This window comes from Hyperolius riggenbachi, chromosome 1, assembly GCF_040937935.1.
Source record: "Hyperolius riggenbachi isolate aHypRig1 chromosome 1, aHypRig1.pri, whole genome shotgun sequence".
Lineage (NCBI taxonomy): Eukaryota > Metazoa > Chordata > Amphibia > Anura > Hyperoliidae > Hyperolius > Hyperolius riggenbachi.
Genome location: NC_090646.1, coordinates 584,299,695 through 584,319,643, shown reverse-complemented (window position 1 = coordinate 584,319,643; position 19,949 = coordinate 584,299,695). Strand labels below are relative to the sequence as shown.

Genomic DNA, 19,949 nt, shown 5'->3' with positions numbered 1-19,949 from the left:
ATCAATTTATTTTCATTTTTTGGGGGGTTCACTTTAGTATGTTACTCTAGGCCCCATTTCTACCTGATCCAAAAATATGATTATAAAAGATAAGTGATTTTGGCCGGCTGAAAGGATTTGCAAGTCCTCGGGCTGCCTGCTATTCACATGCTTACCCCTTCACCAGGAGGTTAGTATAAGTACTTTACCCATTGCTTTGAGGGTGCCTGGTGGCCTGACAGCTGCCCTGCTTCATAAAAACCCTTCCATGCAGCCCAATGGTGTGGGGGGTAGAATTTTGGGCAGGTATGGCATTAGCACGGCTAAGAAATGTCAGGAAAATGGTGTATTACAGATCAAAGCAACTAGACCTAATAAGCAGATCACAGATCTCAGAGATACAATTCAGATAAGCAAGAAATACTATAAGGCCTGGAACCCACTGAAAACCGCAAACGCAAAACGCAACCGCTAGCGTTTTGTCTGAGCGGTTTGCAAGCGGATTCATGCGCGTTTTTGGTCGTGTTTTGCAACATTGTATTATTTTCCCCAGCGGGTGCCTAGCGTTTTGCGTTTTGCGTTTTTATCCTGATTGGTCCTGTGAATTATTTTTCATTTTGTTACAGTGTGCTGAACCGCAAAACGCTAGCAAAACCGCTCAGTTTAGGTTTTGCTGAGCGTTTCCGCTAGCGGTTCAATACTTTACATTGAAGCGCTAACGCTCCCAAAATGCTGCACGTCCTGCGTTTGCGTTTCTGAGAAACGCAAACGCTCCTGTGGAAGTTGCCCCATTCATTAACATTAGCCCAGCGTTTTGGCAAACTGCTAGCGTATCGCAGTGCTGCCAAAACGCTGCCAAAAGCGCTCCTGTGGGTTCCAGCCCTAAAGGTGTGTACACACGTCTGATTTTTCCCTAACGACCCGTCTTTCAAACCAGTCATTTAAATGAAAGTTTGACGCGTATAGGCACGATCTTTTTGAATGATAGCAGCAGATTTGACTGATCCGCCCGGGGATCCATTGGACCAACTGTCGTTCAAACAACAGTTAGGTCCGTATGTGTGTACAAATGACCAGGAGTCGTTCGTACAAGTAATGGCCATTTAAACAGGGCTGTGGAGTCGGAGCAATTTTGGGTACCCGGAGTCAGTGATTTTATAAACTGAGGAGTCTGAGTCGAGAGTTGGATGATTTTTGTACAAAATTTACAGCCCTGGTAGGTATTACGGTAGACTAAGGAGTCAGAGTCGAGGAGTCGGAGCCATCTTGGGTACTTGGCGTTGGAGTCGGAGGTTTCATAAACGGAAGAGTCGGAAGATTTTTGTACCGACTCCACAGCCCTGCATTCAAACATAATGTCTTTTGATCAGTTGTTTGATCTGTTCCATTGTTCTATCCAGTCCATTGACAAGTTAAACGACATGTAAATTAGCTGACATTAGCATGTCAGCCGTTTTGTCGGTCTGTGTGTACAAGACGTTAGAACTACTTGTTGTTTGAATGACAAATTGTTCAAACATCCAGTTTGAACGACAATCGACCATGAAATCAGAGGTGTGTATGCACCTTAACACATGACAATGAGCAAAACAGAGGTTTGCGGGATCAGGGGGAGGGAGAGTGACGGTCAAGGATACAAAATCAGGTATACTTGATGACTGCAATCTTGTTCAATTCTGTTTTGATTTAGCATATTTACTTTAAAAAGCACTCATCCTTTTAATTCCATCTGGGTTTCATCAGATGAACTGAACATCCTGCAAGTATAATCACTGGAGGACATAATTATCAAATAATGCGTGTGTAGCGTAGTTTAGCTCTGCTATGTTTGTGCTACATGTTGTGGAATCTGTACCTTTAATATAGTTGCTGCCTGGCAATGGAACGTAACAGACATTAAGTCTGTATACTTTCCAGCAAATGAAAAAGAATGGAGAGGTTCTAAATTAAAATGTGCAAGTTCACAAGAAAGCCAATACCCCCTGCAGCGTGGACACAGTTTAATGTTTAACAACCCCAAGAACTGTACAAACAGTCCCAGCACTATCTGCTACAAAACCAGGCAGTGCATACTTAAAATTATTTTAGAAAACAGGAGTTACGGGAGAATAAAGTGTAGCCAAGTCACCTGGTGCCCACACAATGCATGCAATGCAAGAAGATCAACCCTCTGGCTATGATGGGAAATTAGACTAGGACCAGTGGTGGACAAAGCCAACAGTGAACCCCTGAGCAGAATAAATGTAGGGGGCCCCTTGCGAGTGGGTGTGGTCATAACAGATCATGTGGGGATCTAAATAATGTCAATAGGTAGGGGGGTTGTTGGTGAGAGAGGGAGAGACAATCACATGGTAGGTAGTGATACAAGGAGGAAGAAATAGCCACATGGGAAGAGAGAGAAATCCACAGAAAAGACTGTAGAGGATAACCCAACCCTGACATGGGGCCCCTGTTCAGCTGCACAGGCCTATGTCTACCTTTGACTAGGTCTATGATAGAAATTAGATTGTGAGCTCCTCTGAAGGACATTTAGTGAAACAGCTATAGATTCTGTGACGTGCTGAGGAAGACGTCAGCACTATAATAAATAAAGAACGTTTTTCTGCAGAACTACAGCAGCAATCTCATGAGCTTAGCAGTTTGCTGAAGGGGAGGCAGCAAACACTGGGGATCTCTTGAGCGCATACCACACTTTCACTTGAAATTATAACAATCATTTCTATCAATAAAGGAACAAAAATGTATACAAAGCTTATGCCTTCAAACATCTTAAACCGTACCTGAAGTTGCAGTTGACATGAGATAAACATGGGTACAGAGAGTACTAGTCCTACTAAGAATTAGTTTGAAGTCCCTTTTTGTTTTTCAGTGCAGCAATAGTTAAAAATAATTTGAGCGGTTATCTATGCAAAAGAGTATGTTGAACAGCTAGTGGAATGTAGTTGAGGTTCCCGAAAAGTAAATAGAAGCTAAATGGCTATTGTCTGTCAGGGAATAGGCAGATAAGGTTTTAACCACTTCAGGATCACAGGCTTACACCCCCCCCCCCCCCCTAGTGACCAGGCTAATTTTTTACAATTTAGTACACTGCAGCTTTAACAGCTCGCTGCAGAGCCATACAACTTAGCACACAAATGAAATTTTCCTCCTTTTGTTGCCACCAACAGTGCTTTCTGTTGGTGGCATTTGATCACTGCTGCAGGCTTTTTTTTTTTTTATCAATTTATTTGCTTTTTTTGTTTTGTTTTTTAAATAAATTTGACTATTTTTTTTCTATCCCCTGCCCCCCCCCCCCCCCCCGAGGCCCAATCAGGGCGATCCTCTCTCATAGGCATCAGCCTATGAGAGAACGCGTAGAGAGTCGGGCTACAGGGGACAGCCAAGTGACAGGGCTGTCCCCAATACAGAGCTGCAGTAGATCAAAGCGATATACAAAGTAAATAAACTGCAGTTTCTTTTCTATACAGTCTGCCAGTGACGATCGCCGCTGGCATACTGTTAGCAAGGAATGCACGCACATCCACGCACAATCCCCGCTAATCTCCTCCCCAGGACTTGACTAATTGTGGCTTAGGCGGCCCTGGGGGAGCCACTCTGCGGGCACCGATGGGCGTTAGGAAGACGCAGAGTGGTTAATGCAGGAAAGTTCAAAGGGTCATTTACTTTGTTTCTTTTTCAGCTTAACAGGGCAAAGTATGGATTCTAAATAGGAGCTGTAACAGTCTAATGCATTCTTAAAAATGAAGCCATTCATCTGGAAAAAATGAGACTTATTTCTATTATTATTATTATTTAGTATTTATATAGCGCCGACATATAACGCAGCGCTGTACAGTGTATATATGTCACTAACTGTCCCTCAAAGGAGCTCACAATCTAATCCCTACCATTGTCATATGTCTATATTATGTAGTGTAAGTACTGTAGTCTAGGGCCAATTTTTAGATGGAGCCAATTAACTAATCCGTATGTTTTTGGAATGTGGGAGGAAACCGTAGTGCCCGGAGGAAACCCACGCAGACACGGAGAGAACATACGAACTCTTTGCAGATAGTGCCCTGGCTGGGATTCGAACCGGGGACCCAGCGCTGCAAGGCGAGAGAGCTAACCACTACGCCACCGTGCTGCCCACAATCTTGTGGTCATATCTTGTCTTCTTGCCACGGTAGTGTAAAAAAAGGCAATGGAAACTCAAAAAGGCAATGTGATATAAAATATAAAAATATATATTTCTATGTAACTAAATGTTTCATTTACCATTGGTACTACACATTATCTCATACAATTAGGTCCATAAATATTTGGACAGAGAACTTTTTTCCTAGTTTTGATTCTGTACATTACCACAGTGAATTTTAAGGAAACAACTCAGATGCAGTTGAAGTTTATTTTCACTTAAAGAAAACCTGAACTGAAAATTAAAAGTCAAAATAACCATACACAAGTCATACTTCCCTCCCATGTAGTCTACTCCTCAATCTCTTTCTCCTCTCCCGCTCCCTGTTTGTCCACTGCGATCAATGAATTTTCCGTCCTCCATATTGAAAATGGCCATTACCCCATAACAGCTTCCTGGTCAGCACACAGTTAAACTGTAATATTGCCCACTTGAGCCATAGGGAAACATGGACACATCAGTTCTCCTCTCAGCTGTAACTGACAGCAACCGATATATAACTGACAGCAACTGATATATTTCAGTTCTGACAAAATGTTGTCAGAACTGGAATGGATAATTGTCAGAAGAAAATGGTGAGCTTCTGAGAGGAACTGATGGCAAAGTAACTATGTAATGTTCATTTGAAGTTACCTCGTGTGTTTATTTTAATTAATTTTACTCAGTACAGGTTCTCTTTAAGGTTCAGTTTAAATGCAGCAGTTATGGGATTTCTCTGTGGCTTCTCCCTGGAAGTAAATTCAAGATGCCCACTGACAATACCAAAAGCCGCAGAGCTGAGCTATATGACACTATTATGGACACTTAGAAGACAGGATACATGCAAACTACTGAGAGAACAACCAACAGATACAAACACGAGTACTGTGTGCCTAAATGATTAGGACTTGATTCCTTGGCTGACAGTTGCTATGGAGGTGTGACAACATGTGACACACGATGGAGCGGCTTCCAGTGGGCAGGGTGTAGAGGACAACAATATTCTCAGGGGTTGGGCACCATTGTCATTAAATATGCAGTATGCTGGACCTGTAGGTGATGTTTGGGAACTCCTGTACACACTGTAGATATCCCGCTAAGACAACCCTTAATGGCTGCCTTGGCCGATTGTCAATGAACAGATGTACCTAGTCTTAGTTAAAATGCTTGACCCAACCCCGTACACATGTACAAGATAGAGTTGCTGCTTGGCACCCCTCCTGTAAAAGGGTCAAAAGAGGTAATTGTCAGCCTATAATTTGTACATAAAAAAGATGCAGTGGCAGTCCCTTAACCACTTCTGTTTAGAGCCAAATTTGTAAACTTTTATAAAAAAATATTTGACATATTGCATAATTCTATTTTGCAGGACTAGTGAAAAGGGAAGGGAGCTGTTTAATAAATAAATCTGTTACCTGTTAGGGGGGAGGATACATTTGAGTAGTAGGCTACACAGGAGATAAAGTATGACCTGTGTATGCTTATTTTGACTTAATTTCCAGCTTGTGGCTGCTGTTTTCCCCAAGACTGAAGTGTACTTTTTCTAAAATTGAAATGAGGTTGTAATGTGACCAGGAGATGACCTCATACACCAAGAGCTGTAAGAGGAGTTCGCTAAATCCCTTCTCGGGGCAGTCATGTTTTTCTTTGTATATATTTTTTGTTGTACAAAGGAGGAAAGATGACGAGGAGAAGCAGGAATTTGTGACTGGGCTCTGTGTATTTACTAGATAGGAAGTACATGTGAAGTCTGTCACAGGAACTGCAATCAAACGCATGACGCAAGCCCATAAACTGGGAAACATCCACGAAACATCTGGCAGAGTTTTACCAACCTGGCCTAATTGTGAGCCGCCTCCCCCACATCCCAGAATCCCCTGCTCCGCTGGCTGTCTGCGGCACACGCAGTGCCTGGAAACAGGAGATTATATAAAGCACGGATCTCATGTTCATTGCATTACTCCCAATTAATCAGAGCAGATTTTACATGTGAAACCATAATGAAGATGGAGTATACAATGGCTGCAGAGATATCCTGAGTATTGTATGGCTACATTTCACATAATTATATCTCTGCAGGAGCAAGCCACCAATTAACTCTTTAGCGCGCAGCTGCCGCAGGGCCTGATGTAGTAATGATCAGCATCTGGTTTGATTACAGTGTCCTGTTTTAGGTATATCAAAAGGACAGCATAGAACACATTCATTTAGAACCTTCACATGCACAAATGAAAACAAAAACCACACGATTTATTCCTCATCTACACACATTTATGTTTATTTTGGTTTTGCTGGGAGAGGTAGAACCTGGCTAGTTTGTATAGCAGTGTGTATACCTGCCTGGGTTATTTTCAGTTCCTTCCTGTTCTCCATGACCCTGTCACCTGTCACTAGAACATGATTGTGAGTGAATGGTTGTTAGTGAATGGTTTTGAAAGGGGACACGCAAATGTTTTTGAGGTTTGTGTCCCAGTTGTGTCCCCTCTAGCTGTAAGAAAACAGTCCCGTACCAAGGCACAGAGCTATGCCCAGAACTTTTAACATTAGAGAGGTAGCCTCCTCCCACCCTGGCAAAGCCTCAGGCCTGGAGTAAACCATGCGTTTTCTGCACTGTGGGCCCGTTTCCACAAAGTTTCCCCGCAAGCAAATCGCGATGGGAAACTCTGCCATAGTAGATAATGCTGCTGCTGCCGCCGTCCGAATCGCTTGTCATTGCAATTCTGCTGGCATTGCAGCATTTTTTCCATGCGGGAGGCAGCGAATCCCATAGCTGTGCATGGCACGTCTTCCGGGATTCGGCTGCGTCCTCACGCGGGAAGGAAGTGGTGCCGCGCGTCTCGCAGGACGCACGGCGGCTAGTGGAAATGGGCCCGGTGAGTTATTTTTTGCAGAGTTTTTGTATGTGTTTGGGGTTTTTCTGTGCATTTTTCATGGGGTTCTTTTGTGTGTGTGTTTTTTTATTAATTTCCCTAATCAATGGAGTAAAATACAGTAACATATTTTTGTAAAACAAAAGTTTGCTTTCATAAAACAGAAAGTATTTGCAACAATTCAGGCAGGAGTGAGCTCTGAGGTGTCTCCCAGTGCATTGCTACTCGGAGCTCACTCCAACCTGAATTACTGCAAATACTTTCTGTTTTAACAAAGCAAACTTTTGTTTTCCATAGCATTTTAGTAAGAGGGCTTTTTGGTCCATTGTAGCCTCTTACAGGAACAGGAACAATCCTTTTGGGCGACTATAAACTAAAATGTGTACCAAGCTTTAAAGGACATTCATAGCGAAAAATTGTAAAATATACACATATAAGTGTACATTTCGCCCACAGTAAAAGGCACTATAAATTACTTTTTTCCTATGTCGCTGTCACTTATAGTAGGTCCTAAAAATCTGACAGATTTGTCAGGTTTTGGACTAGTCCATCTATTTATGAGGGATTCTCAGTTTTCTTTATTTCTAAAAGCATTTACTAAACTTCAGTTGCTCAGTCCAACTGCCAGAGTAGTATGGAAAGGAGTATGAAGCTGACTGACATCTTTGCACAGATCACAGGTGTCTAACTCAAGGCTCGCGGGCTGAATCGGGCCCACCTCGCCATTTTATATAGTAGGATGCACCAGTGAATGTACCAACGCCTTCTGGTGTTTCCTTGGAGGTACTGGGCCATAGATGGCCTATGAGAGCGTTCACATAATGTGTTGGTCTTGTGCACATGTGTGCATGAACACTCCCCACCTCTCACTGTGATTGGTCATTTACAGGAAGGGGACAGGTATACAGTTGGCTTGCATGCACAGCACATGTCTAGTAAGCACAGAGCCTTTGCACTTCCTGTCCATACCTGCTGCAAACAAGCATTCTTTTTGTGTGAAATAGTTATCAGCTGTTTCAGCTGCCACCTTGATCACCCTCCTGCCTATGCATTACATTTGCATGCAAAGTGGAATTGCTACTGTCTCACTGGTCATCTCTACCAACCCAGCATAGATAGCCAGATGTTCTTCCAGTACTAGCAGCCTCCCTCCCATAGATAACCAGGTGTGCCCCTATTGTATAGTAAATTGCCTGCCAGCAGTGCGCCTGTCAGCGAGAAGACTGCAATTGTTTTTGCAAGGGAAATATCATGCAGCCAATCTGGTCCGATCTGATTTGCCCATGCTTGTGAAGGGTCTATGGCTAAAAGAATTAGAGGCAGAGGATCAGCAGAACATCCAGGCACCTGGTATTGCTAAAAAGGAAATAAATATGGCAGCCTCCATATCCCTCTTACTACAGTTGTCCTTCCACTATCGCAAAAAAATGTAAATTTTAAAATACATGTAAACACATAAAAATAAGACGCTGGTTTCTCCCAGAGTAAATTGAGCTATAAATTGCTTTTCTCCTATGTTGCTGACACTTACAGTAGTTAGTAAAAATATGACGGAACTGACAGGTTTCTGTCTAGTTTATCTCGTCATGGGGTATTTATTTATTCTTTACAAAAGCATTTCCTGGAAAGGATCTATACAAAGATGAAGGCCGCCTCCCCACCTGTTTGCACACTATTCTGGCAGTTGGACTGAACAACTGCTGTCCACTAAGTGGTTTTGAAAATAAAGGAAACTCTGAGGAGATGGACAAGTCCAAAACCTGTCACTTCTGTCAGATTTCTTCAACCTACCATACGTGCCAGCAACATAGCAGGGGAGAAATGTACTTTTTATTTATGGGTTTCCATGTATTTTAAATTTTACATTTTTCGTGATTTCGCGGTCCTTGGTGTTAGTTGTGGTGGTGGAGGGAATAAGTAGGGAGCAGGAAGCTCTGGATGTAATTGGTGATGGAGCCGAATCTTTAATAGAGTCTTCCAGTTAGTGACTGTCGCTACAAACGAGAGATTAATAACTATAGGTATAAACCAGTCAACTTACCGTATGTCTATAGGTAGCAAAAGTTGGCAGCACATGTTTATATTTCTATGTACCGTAACTTATGTAAAACACTTCCCCACAACTAGTTTTTTTTTCTGGAGTGCAACCAAATTTGACTACAAATTAAATCTTTGATTGATACCACAAAATATACAGTCACATCTTAACTATTTTCTGATTTCGTTCTGATTCCCGCGGCCCTGGGAACGTTTTTTGCAGATTTTTTTTTTTTTATATCATGTAGCTAGCCTAGCGCTAGCTACATGATTCCCCCTTCCCTGCGGCGTCCCTCGCTGCCCTCCGATCGCTGCCGGCGCAATTACCCTTCCGGAAATACCGTTCTGCACTGATTGGCCAGGCAGCGCACGGGGTCTTGGGGGAGGGGGTGTTTTGAAGAGCCCCTGTATCGCGGCAGGTAGCGGCGATCAGGTAGGACATGCAGCAAGCAAAGTGCTTGCTGCGTAAAAAAAAATTATTCAAATCGGCCCAGCGGGGCCTGAGAGGTGACCTCCAGCGTCTCTGGATGACCCTAGCTCGTCCAGAACGCCAGGGAGGTTAAAAGCACACTTGGAACAGTGACCCACAACATGCAACCTACAGGCAAACAATGAAACTTTCTTGTAAAATGAAAACTCCAATTCCTCTCGTGAGAGTTGCATCAAATGATGCTTTCCAGATTAAAGGCCAACTGAAGGTAGAGGGATATGGAGGCTGCCATATTTATTTCCTTCCAAACAATACACATTGACTGGCTGTCCTGCTAATTGTCTGCCTCCTTTTAGCCATAGTCCCTGAACAAGCATGCGGATCGGTTGTTTGACTGCATTTTTCTGCATGCTTGTGTTTGATTCAGACAATACTGACGCATGAAAGATCAGCAGGAGAGCCAGGCAACTGGTATTGTTTAAAAGCATACAAATATGGCAGCTTCCATATCCCTCTTCGCTCAGTTGGCCTTTAAAGCGACACTGAAGCTAAAAAAAATGATGATATAATCATGATTTGTATGTGTAGTACAGCTGAGAAATAAAACATTAGCAGCAGAGATAGGAGTCTAACATTGTTTCCAGTACAGGGAGAGTTAAGAAACTCCAATTGTTAGCTATGCAAAAGAGCCATTGAGCTCCACAACTTTCAAAGTCGCAGAGAGCTCTGTCTACTGAAGCTTGTTATCTCAATTGTCAGTCACTGTATTTTATTTTTCTCTGCAGAGGACAGGTCAATAGTTCACTAGCCTGCTCTGTAAAAAGTGTAACGTGTAAACTGCAAATATTAGAGAATGATGCAATGTTATAAGAAACACTATATAACTGAAAATAAAAATATGAGAATATTTTCTTTGCTACTAATGTTCTAGTAATTATCCATACTACACAACCAATTCATTATATCAATTTTTTTCTGTTTCAGTGTCTTTAAAGCGGGGTACACACCATGCAATTTTCACTTCAGATCCTATTTCCTATCGACAAAATGATCGGATACAAAAAATATACACATAATATATATATATATATATACACATACACACACACACACACACACACACACACACACACACACACACACATCCTACTGACTGCCGGCGATCAATCCTGGCTCAAAATCGATCTCTTTCTCGATAGGAAGCAGTACAAGCATGCTGAAAAATATCAATCAAAATACCAGCTATCATTCCGCACTTGTGTCCTTTCCATTCATTTTCAATCGCTATCCAATTCCGAAATGTAATCGGTAATCTGAATGGAATTTGGAAACAAAAAAAAAAGCATACGAGTGTTCACTAGCTTTTTTCTATATCCAATCGATGACAGGTTTGATTGTCAAACTGATCACTCTCTCGTATCTGAAGTAAGAATTGCGTTCTTAACACTGTACCAGTGTTCTCCCCAGGCTCTTTTAGCCGGGTGCTCCACCCGGCTAGATTTGGTGACCACCCGGCTGTCATTGGCTCACCTCCTCACCACCTCCTATGCTGTAAGCAGAGTTGCCCTGCATTTTCATCTCTACCCACCCGGCTGCTTTTTCATGCCACCCGGCTACTATTTCATGCCACCCGGCTGGAAAATAATTCTGGGGAGAACACTGCTGTACCTTATGTGAGATCACGTGTAAATCAGGCTGTAATATGTAAAGGTACCCATACACTCATCTGGCATCAATATACGGCTTGATTTAGGGCCAAATTCGATCTACATACTTGATCAGTCAGGATGGAAAATCTAGGTTGATTGGCTGCTGGCGGCAGATCAATGGCCCATAGCGTTGCATTGGATCAAATCGTGCAACACTGCATTTCAATGGATTTTTTTTAAAGATTTTTAATAGATTTCACACTGAAATCTATTGGAAATCTGTTCCTAGTGTGTGGCACACATCAGACAGATTCCTGTTAGATTCAACCTGACAGGCATCTGATAGGAATCTGATAGTTGAATCTGCTGGAAATCTATAAAAGTATGGGTACCTTAAGAGGGCAGGACCACCTGCAGTACCAGCTCTGCCACAGAATCTCGCAGCATCAAACAGCCTGCCTATTGTTTGTCCTACACATTAGAAAATACAACTACAGCCAAAGCACTAACACAATCAACAGAAAGAAGGTTAGAGAGTTACAAAGTTACTCTGGTATTTTCTACCTTGTGTGTTTTCTCTTCTGTGGATCCTCATTTTGGGAAAGGAAGGCCAGGAGTAGTTAAACGGAGAATCAGAGTCGGAGTCCATGCTGGGAGGAAACGTAAGCGGGGTCTTGCTCCAGAGGACCCCAAAGCTGGTCTCAGAGCGACGGATGATGTGTAAAGTAGAGGAATGAACAGAGCTGGATCAGATTGCCCTGCCGTCTGCCCAGGGGAGGGACAGCCTGTAAACGTTTGCTCTCTTCAGGGGCTCAGGCATGTAGACAGATCAGCCTGTAAATATTAAATCAGATGAGGGAACGTGGAGAAAACACGCACCAAAACCGGAGGGGCATCGCTTCACTGCTATTTCAGAGGTCAGTTGGTGCCAGTGAATCATTAACTTACCTTTCTGAATTCCATGCTGGTGGAAAGCAGCTAAACACAGGCTGGAGTTTGGGAAGCATAGTTGTAAGTAAACAGAGGAGAGTGATTACACAGAGGAGAGCGCAGCCTGCACTGACCGCAGCTGAGATTGCTGCTAGGCTCATAGTCTAGCCTTTTCATTTAACACTGCGGTGCAGACCAATTCATATTACAACATATAAAAGTGCTGATTGAGGCACAAGAAACGCAAAATGACAATGGTATTCCAGGATGCCCGGTATAGACATAGGCTAGGTTCACAGTGGTGAACAATGGCCATATTGTAATGCACCACCTATGTCATGTTCATAGTGTGGCAGGTGAATTGCGGTATAGTGGGTTGCGGAAATACCAATGCACTGCATGCAGTCTGTTGCCACAAAACGTGAATGACAAATGTAATGCAATGCAATTTCATGTCCAAATCGACAGGTGATCGGATAGAAGTTGCACCATGTGTATGTCCAAACTGCTTGCACTCAATAAAGGGATCGATTTTTCCAATGATAACTTAGCAAAATCGATCCCTTTCTCCATCAGAAACAGATCGGACATGTCGGAAATAATAGCCAAAGTCCTGTCGATCGGATGGGAAGTTGCATTGTGTATTCCCAGCATAACAGTGCAACATATTTTTCATTGACTGTATGCTTCACTGTATGTGGCGCAATGCGCATATAATGTGTGGCGTGGCAATCACTCTTTGTTTTGTTGCATTTCTGCTGTTACAGGGAATAAAACGCAACTCCCACTGTGAGCCCAGCCATCATGTCAGGAAACCTAACCATGTTGTCACAGTCTAGGGGGCCACATTTGCACTACAGTTGTCCGTTAGCGTTTTTCTGCATGCGGAAAACACAATGGAATTTAAAGTTTGTGTAAAATCAATGGGCTGCTTCCAAGTAATTAGATTCAATGATCGCAGGTGCTTTTTCCTGGATGGACATGACAATCATTTAGGCAATACATTACACTGTACGGCTGTAGAAGACACGCATGAGAAGATGAGCTCGGAACTGCACAATACCAAGTGAATGATCAGATCAGTTTTCATTATGTGAACCGGGCCACGGACTGAGCCATCCGGATCCGGTGAAGCGGAGACCGGATCCGCTCACCAGACCGCTAATGTGAACCGGGCCTAATGGTTACCTTTACACTGACTTCCAAGAATCCCAGGCTAGAAATAAACTTCACGCTCAGACCAAAAAGAATTTTGCTGTGGTTTTAGAAAGATGAAGAGTCAAAACCCCGGTATGCTCCAACATGCCTCCTCGTTTCTTGTCAAGTAACCCCTAGTCTGCTAGGGAGGAAGTCTCAGTAAGGCCTGGAACCCACTACAAATCACTCGCAATTTTAATGAGCGTTTCTTAAAGAAAACCGGAACTGAAAATGAAAAGTCAAAATAAGCATACACAAGTCATACTTACCTTCCATGTAGTCTACTCCTCAGTGTTTTTCTCCTGTCCCGTGTCCTGTTTGTTCACTGTGATCAATGGAATTTTCCGTCCTCCATTTTGAAAATGGCCATTACTCCCTAACAGCTTCCTGGTCAGCACACAGTTAAACTGTAACATCGCCCACTTGAGCCATAGGGAAACATGGACATTACCTGGTACATCAGTTGTCCTCTCAGCTATAACTGACAGCAACTGATATTTTACTGACAGCAACTGATATATTTCAGATCTGACAAAATATTGTCAGAACTGGAAGGGTCAGAAGAAAATGGTGAGCTTCTGAGAGGAACTGATGGCAAGGTAACTATGGAATGCTCATTTGAAGTTACCTCATGTGTTTATTTTAAATATTTTTACTCAGTACAGGTTCCCTTTAAGCGATTTCATGAGCGGTTTCTGGCAATTTTGGTAGCGATTTTAAAAAGTGTAATCTCTTTACCAGCGATTGTGTGGCGATTAGCGCTTTTAATTCTGATTGGTCCTTTTAATTAATTTTTATTTTTTTACAGTGTGCATTAATTTAAAAATGACTAGCAAATCGCCCTGCATAGCGATTCATGAGCAATTACGTCAGCGTTTATATACTTTACATTGCAGAAACGCTAACGCTCAAAAATGCTGCATGTCCTGCATTTGCGATTTTGGTAATCGCAATCGCTCCAGTGGAATTTGGCCCATCAATTATCAGCTGAGGAGTACATTTGAAATCGGCGCCGGTAGACTTGGGCGCAGGATACAGCGCTATAAGTCTGATCCTGCTTCTGCACAAGTCCGGGCCGATTTAATTACTATTCCCCCTCCAGGCCGACATGGATAGTGGGGGAATGAAATAATTCAGCTTCCAGCGATTGCTGGAGGCCGAATTATTCTGTTTTTAAGCAACTTCGGCTCTGTCTTCTGACGGAGCCGACGTTACTCACTGAGTGCCGCTATAGACTGATTCCCATTATAGTCTATGGCGGTGCTGGCTGCGCCCAAATCTAGCAGCCCTGAAAAGCACTGCTCCGCAGCTGAGCGTTTAGAGAAAATCGCCAGCGTTTTGAAAACCTCCCTAAGGGCTCGTTCACACTAGGGACGTTTTTGCCCTTTTTACGAGCGCAAGTGATTTTCAAAATCAAGCCCCCAAAATGCTTGTGCAATGACTCTCTATGAGAAGGTTCATATCAGCACATTGCGCCCACTTTGCGGTCTGCGAAGCAGTGTCTGTACGATTTTTGAGGCACTAAACGTTCACAAAATCGCTTTGTGGGCCGATTTCGTTCGCGTTTTAAAGAATAAATACATTGTTTTTATTCTTTTCCGGGACAAAGAGTTCACTTGCATCAGGGAGTAAATAGAAAAATTGCTCAAGAAATGTGCTTAGGAAAGCGCTTTTCACAAAAGCGGAACACCCACCCAAGAGCAGGGAATTAAAAAAAAAATTGTGACAAAAAAACCCCAGGGCAAACGCTAACGCGACTGGAATGCAATGTGAATGAGCCCTAAACGCTCAAATAATCGTTCTAGTGGGTTCCAGCCCTGAGGGCTGATTCACACTACAAGAGCTTTTTAAGTGCTTGTGATTTGAAGACTCTTGCTAATGCAATGCTACGGGGGATTTTTGCAAAATCACATCACTCCAGTGTGAACACACACATAGGAGAACATTAGCAAGAGCTTTTAAATTTACAAAGCGCTTAGAAAAGCTCTTGTAGTGTGAATGAACCCATACATAGGTCCACAGGTATCTAAGTATTTTGGCTTGCGCTGCACTTTGAAGTAAACATGGACCTTTTTCTCTTTAACCCTCAGACAGCCAACTATTAAGCCACACACCAGGGCCAGCTATGTTCGAATTGTGTTTATTAAACGTCTTGCCCAGATCTCCACTATAATGGCCATTGTGATGAGCTGCGGCAGAAGAGATTACTGCGACACGATGCAACGCTGTAAGTGAAAAAGGGCCCTAAGAATGTAATTATTATGATACAGAATTATGCTAGTTATGAAAATGTATTGTAAAATGGACTAAATCTTGCAGTGAAAGCATTTGACTGGTCCATTTTAAGCTGCATAGATTTGCAGCAACATTTGCATAGTTATGAGCCAACTTAGAATTATTTGCATATTATTGATTATTCTTGATTAATTGAAATTATTGATCATACTGGATGAAAGATCTTGTTCGAAAGGAGACGGGGTTGCCGTGACTGATCGGTGGCCTTTAGCATCAGGGACGGCAAGGGCAAAAGAACAGCCAGCTGACAGCCCTGTCTCCTCCTAAGTGGTCCACCGGGCCCTGCTTTGTTGCAAGGGAAGCGCACTCACCTGTCCGACTGGTGTGCTCTCTCCTGTGTCCTGTCATCTCCATCCCCACTGCTTGTTCTCCATGATTCGGGGGCATGTTACGCGAGTCCTATGCATCTTAACGGGGCTCTGGGGGACCTTAATTAAACTTGGGGGGAGACCGGGGGGAGGGTGTCATCAGCTTGTTTCTTCCATCCATACAACGACTGACTATGGTAAGGATTAGTAGGGAGCTCCTCTGAGGGTTAATTAGTGACAAGACTATATACACTGCGGAAGAGGTCAGCTCTATATAAAACAATAATAATACAACAACACTTTAGGCAGCAGTCAGAACATAAAACTGCAATGCAAAGCTGCACATCAAGTATCTGACTCTCTCTTCAGGTGAGAGTATTCCTGTGTTATCAGTGTGATTGTTGTAATCCACTCTTCCAAATAAAATGCTCTCTCGCTGGTCCTGAAAATGATCTTCAGAGATGCTATTTGGGGATGATAGTATTTGGTTACAATGATAAACAACAGATCGATAGGAAATCTTGCACTGCTCAAACCGGTGGACCAGCAGGTGATCAACTCTGTATCACACTCTAGCAGCTCCTCGATGATCGGCTGTATGGCAGACTTGTAAAAGACAAACAAAAGAGGAGGAGTGCACCACAGTGCAATAGCCTTTAATAAGTTAAAAACTGCTCAATACAAACGCACTTAACTGCGTGATGGAAAAAATCAAGCATATATCTCAGCTTGAGAGCACTTAGAACAGCGTCCAATGAAGTGCAACCTGGGAACTGCCATGGCCAGGTCCAGACCTGACGAAGACATGGACACGCCGAAATGCGTTGTGACGTCACTGGCACACAGTAACTCCAGGACAGGGACCCACGATCCTTCCTCTGACTGGATCCCAACTGCCACTGGCCACAGCAGTTCCCAGGTCACCCCCCACCCCGGTTGGATGCTGTTTTAAGGGCTTGATGCTTGATTTTACCATCACATAGTAAGTGCATTTGTATTGCACATTTTTAGCTTATTAAAGGTTATCACGCTACAGAGCGCTCCTGCTCTTTTGTTTATTGGTCACTATAATAAAGCAAGCGTGAAGACATGTACGTTCTGCATTTTTGCCCAGTGCCCTGGTATTAGGCAGGGACTGTCACAGCTTTAACAAGCTTGGCACCTTTAAAGTAGCAGAGTAACCTTGCAGGCCGGCATAAAAGGAGCCAGTGAGTGATTTACAACAAGCCCGCCATTCTTACACTGTATCCCTGAACAACTCTCTGCACACAAGTGTTCTGCTAAGACCTCTCTCTGCACCACCGACTGATTCATAGCTGACAAAGTCTCACATCTCTTCAAGAGGTCCGAGGAGAGCCATACAGCCTATGATAATGAATTATAATCCCAATACTGAAAACCTTCCATAATATTTTAGCTCCTGAGAACCAGCTTTTTTCTCTGTTTTCCTTTTCTTCAGTCGACAGCAGAGAAGCTCGATCGTGGCTCAGTTTAAATGTCAAATTTAGACGGCTATGATATTTGAGCCTGTTAACATTCCTTCTTTCACTTCAATTACTGTTCAAATTAGAGAGGCCTACAGTAGCACTTCTGTATTCAGCCTGTGCCGGCCCTCCCATTGCTGCATGGCAATGGCGTGTTTCATACAGTTAGCATAGTAGAAGAAATAAGAAGAGATCACCCTTACTCTGTATACAATTTACATCATTCTGTAATTACGAAGAGATTTCAGGACATGCTGTACAAATTTGGCTTTTCCACAGGTTTTTAATTTTGGCCTGGTAAAGGGCACAGGGTGTGACAGTTATGCCTGACAAACCTCGGGATGTGGTGGTACACCACAGAGACAGAACAGATTTTCAGAGCCAGGGCTGTGGAGTCGGAGTCAAGGAGTTGGAGTCAGAGCAATTTTGGGTACCTGGAGTCGGAGGTTTCATACACTGAGGAGTCTGACTATGACTCCAACTCCACAGCCCTCGCAAGGCTATGGAGTGGGTACAAAAAATCATCCAAGAGTGAGTAATTTGGGGTACCCAGAGTCAGAGGTTTCATAAACTGAGGAGTCGGAGATGGAATTGGATGATTTTTCTACCAACTCCACAGCCCTGTTTAGGAGAGGCTGTGCAGAGGAACCAGCACTAGAATTGGGAGCAATCAGAATGAACAGCAGAAATGGCATTGATCAAGAACTTGGCTAGAAAAAAAGTCTAAATGTAATTTTCTTAATGTACTTTTGCCATATTGCTGTTGAGGAGCGGATACCCGAATGGGACACCATGCAGCCCAGCATACATACACAGGTTTGTAAGAGGGTTTCGTCACCAGCCTGGCATGCCGCCCACGACTCTCAGGTGGCCACTGCACTGACCCGCGATCCAACTGCCTCACTGCACAAAGTGCATCGTGCAATGGACGTCACATCAACTCCAGATACAACACCTGGATCTCCTTCACATGATGCTGGATCTTCGTCACCCTGCCAACTGAAGTGAATGCAGGGATACAACAGACGATTATGGTTGGATAAAATAAAAAACTGCACTGTTGCTATCGTGCCGTACTGCTACACGCCTTGCTGTCTTGTTTTCATCTCGCTGGTGAATGTATTTGAATTACAATTGAATCAGTCAATCCTTTGGCGTGTTATACTGAAGAGTCCAAGTTCCACCTAATAGTTTGTTAGCAAGTTGTGAACTCTTTTCTTGTAGCAATATACAGTGATATGAACTGCTTCAAGCAACCATACTACTTTAACTGTGGTGGTTTTGTGTGCAATATGGCCACTGGCTGCAGTTGTGGTGATGTGTGTGCATTGTGGTTGCATGTCGAGGTGGTCATCCCATGTATTTTTAGATTTTTGTATTCATGCTACTAGTGCAATCTTTATTTAATAAAATGGTTACTTTAAGTATATTTAGTTTGTATACAGTTTATATTTTGACTATATCAGCTGGCATGTATGCCCTACCATACCTTATCCACTTCCTATTTTGGTAATTGACGAGAAGCATATTTTATTTCTTAGTGGGAGGTGCTGCTGAAGTACAATTATGTGCTACTCTGGAAAGAGATATTGGGCCCGATCAGGGACGGTTCTAGACCAAGTTGCGCCTGGAGCAAGGTCAGGTTTTGGCGCCTAAACTGCCCTTCCCTGTCCAGTTTTGGCACCTAAAGATCAGGTTTTGACGCCTAAACTGCCATTCCCTATCCAAATTTTGCCACCTTTTTAAGAATTCAACAAACTGCGCCTAGGGCAAGATACCCGCCTGCCTGAGTTAACATAAAGATTAGAGAAAATAATTTTATTTTTTCTTGTCCGAAAAAAAATGACAGTTTCTCCATACAATCTCTTTTGCACCTGTTTCTTCTTTCACCCTCCCATAAACACACACATACATCGTTTTTTGGGGGGTGGGGGAAGGTCCACTCTTGGCTGTATTTTTTTTTCTCTCTCTTCGTTCCTTCCCTCTTTCTGGCTCATTTCTTTTAGGCCTCTTTCACACCAAAGATCGTTTTCTGCGGTTTAACGCAAAGTCGAAACTTTGCGTTAACCAAGGTAAAATGAAAGTCCATAGACTTTCAATTTACCTTTCACACCCGACGCTGCGTTTCGATTCAATGCACCCAGGAGCTTTTCTTCGGGAGCCAGCATTTTTCCGTCGAGTTGAATTAATTACGACTGCTGCTGATCACATTGCACCGCAGCATCCCGACGACACGCCGCAGGGCATATAACGCGTGCAGGAGAATGGCTCCTGCCTGTGTTCTAGATGTGAAAGAGCCCATAGGAATCCATCACTGTCCGGACTTATAATTGTGTATGAGAGGAAGCAGAACTGGCAAGCAGCATCCTGACTGTGAGTAGCCAATGACCTACAAATTATTATTATTATTATTTATTTATAAAGCGCCAACATATTCCGTGGCGCTGTACAATGTAAGAAAACAAACAAGGGATACATAATGATACAGATATTTTTTTTTTAAGATATTCCATGGTTTTATTTTATATTTAAACATGTATTTTGTATTTAAACATGTACAAAATAGATTGAATTTTTTGTTATCTCTGCTCAGTGGCAGCCTATGTAGAGTCCT

The 19,949-nt window shown here is 43.0% G+C and overlaps 1 protein-coding gene across 4 annotated transcripts in view; it reads right to left on the bottom strand.

Moving 5' to 3' along the window:
• ARHGEF28 (Rho guanine nucleotide exchange factor 28) overlaps window positions 1-19,949 on the bottom strand; it is a 346,228-nt gene that overhangs the window by 121,779 nt on the left and 204,500 nt on the right. Inside the window, exon 1 of one of the 4 annotated variants that reach the window (XM_068248445.1) lies at window positions 11,686-11,922. The exons of the other annotated variants lie outside the window; for them this stretch is intronic. Coding sequence (XP_068104546.1) covers window positions 11,686-11,770 — 85 coding nt within the window. The 5' untranslated portion in view covers window positions 11,771-11,922. Of the gene's footprint in view, window positions 1-11,685; window positions 11,923-19,949 lie in introns of those variants that run through there. 4 annotated transcript variants of the gene reach the window in all.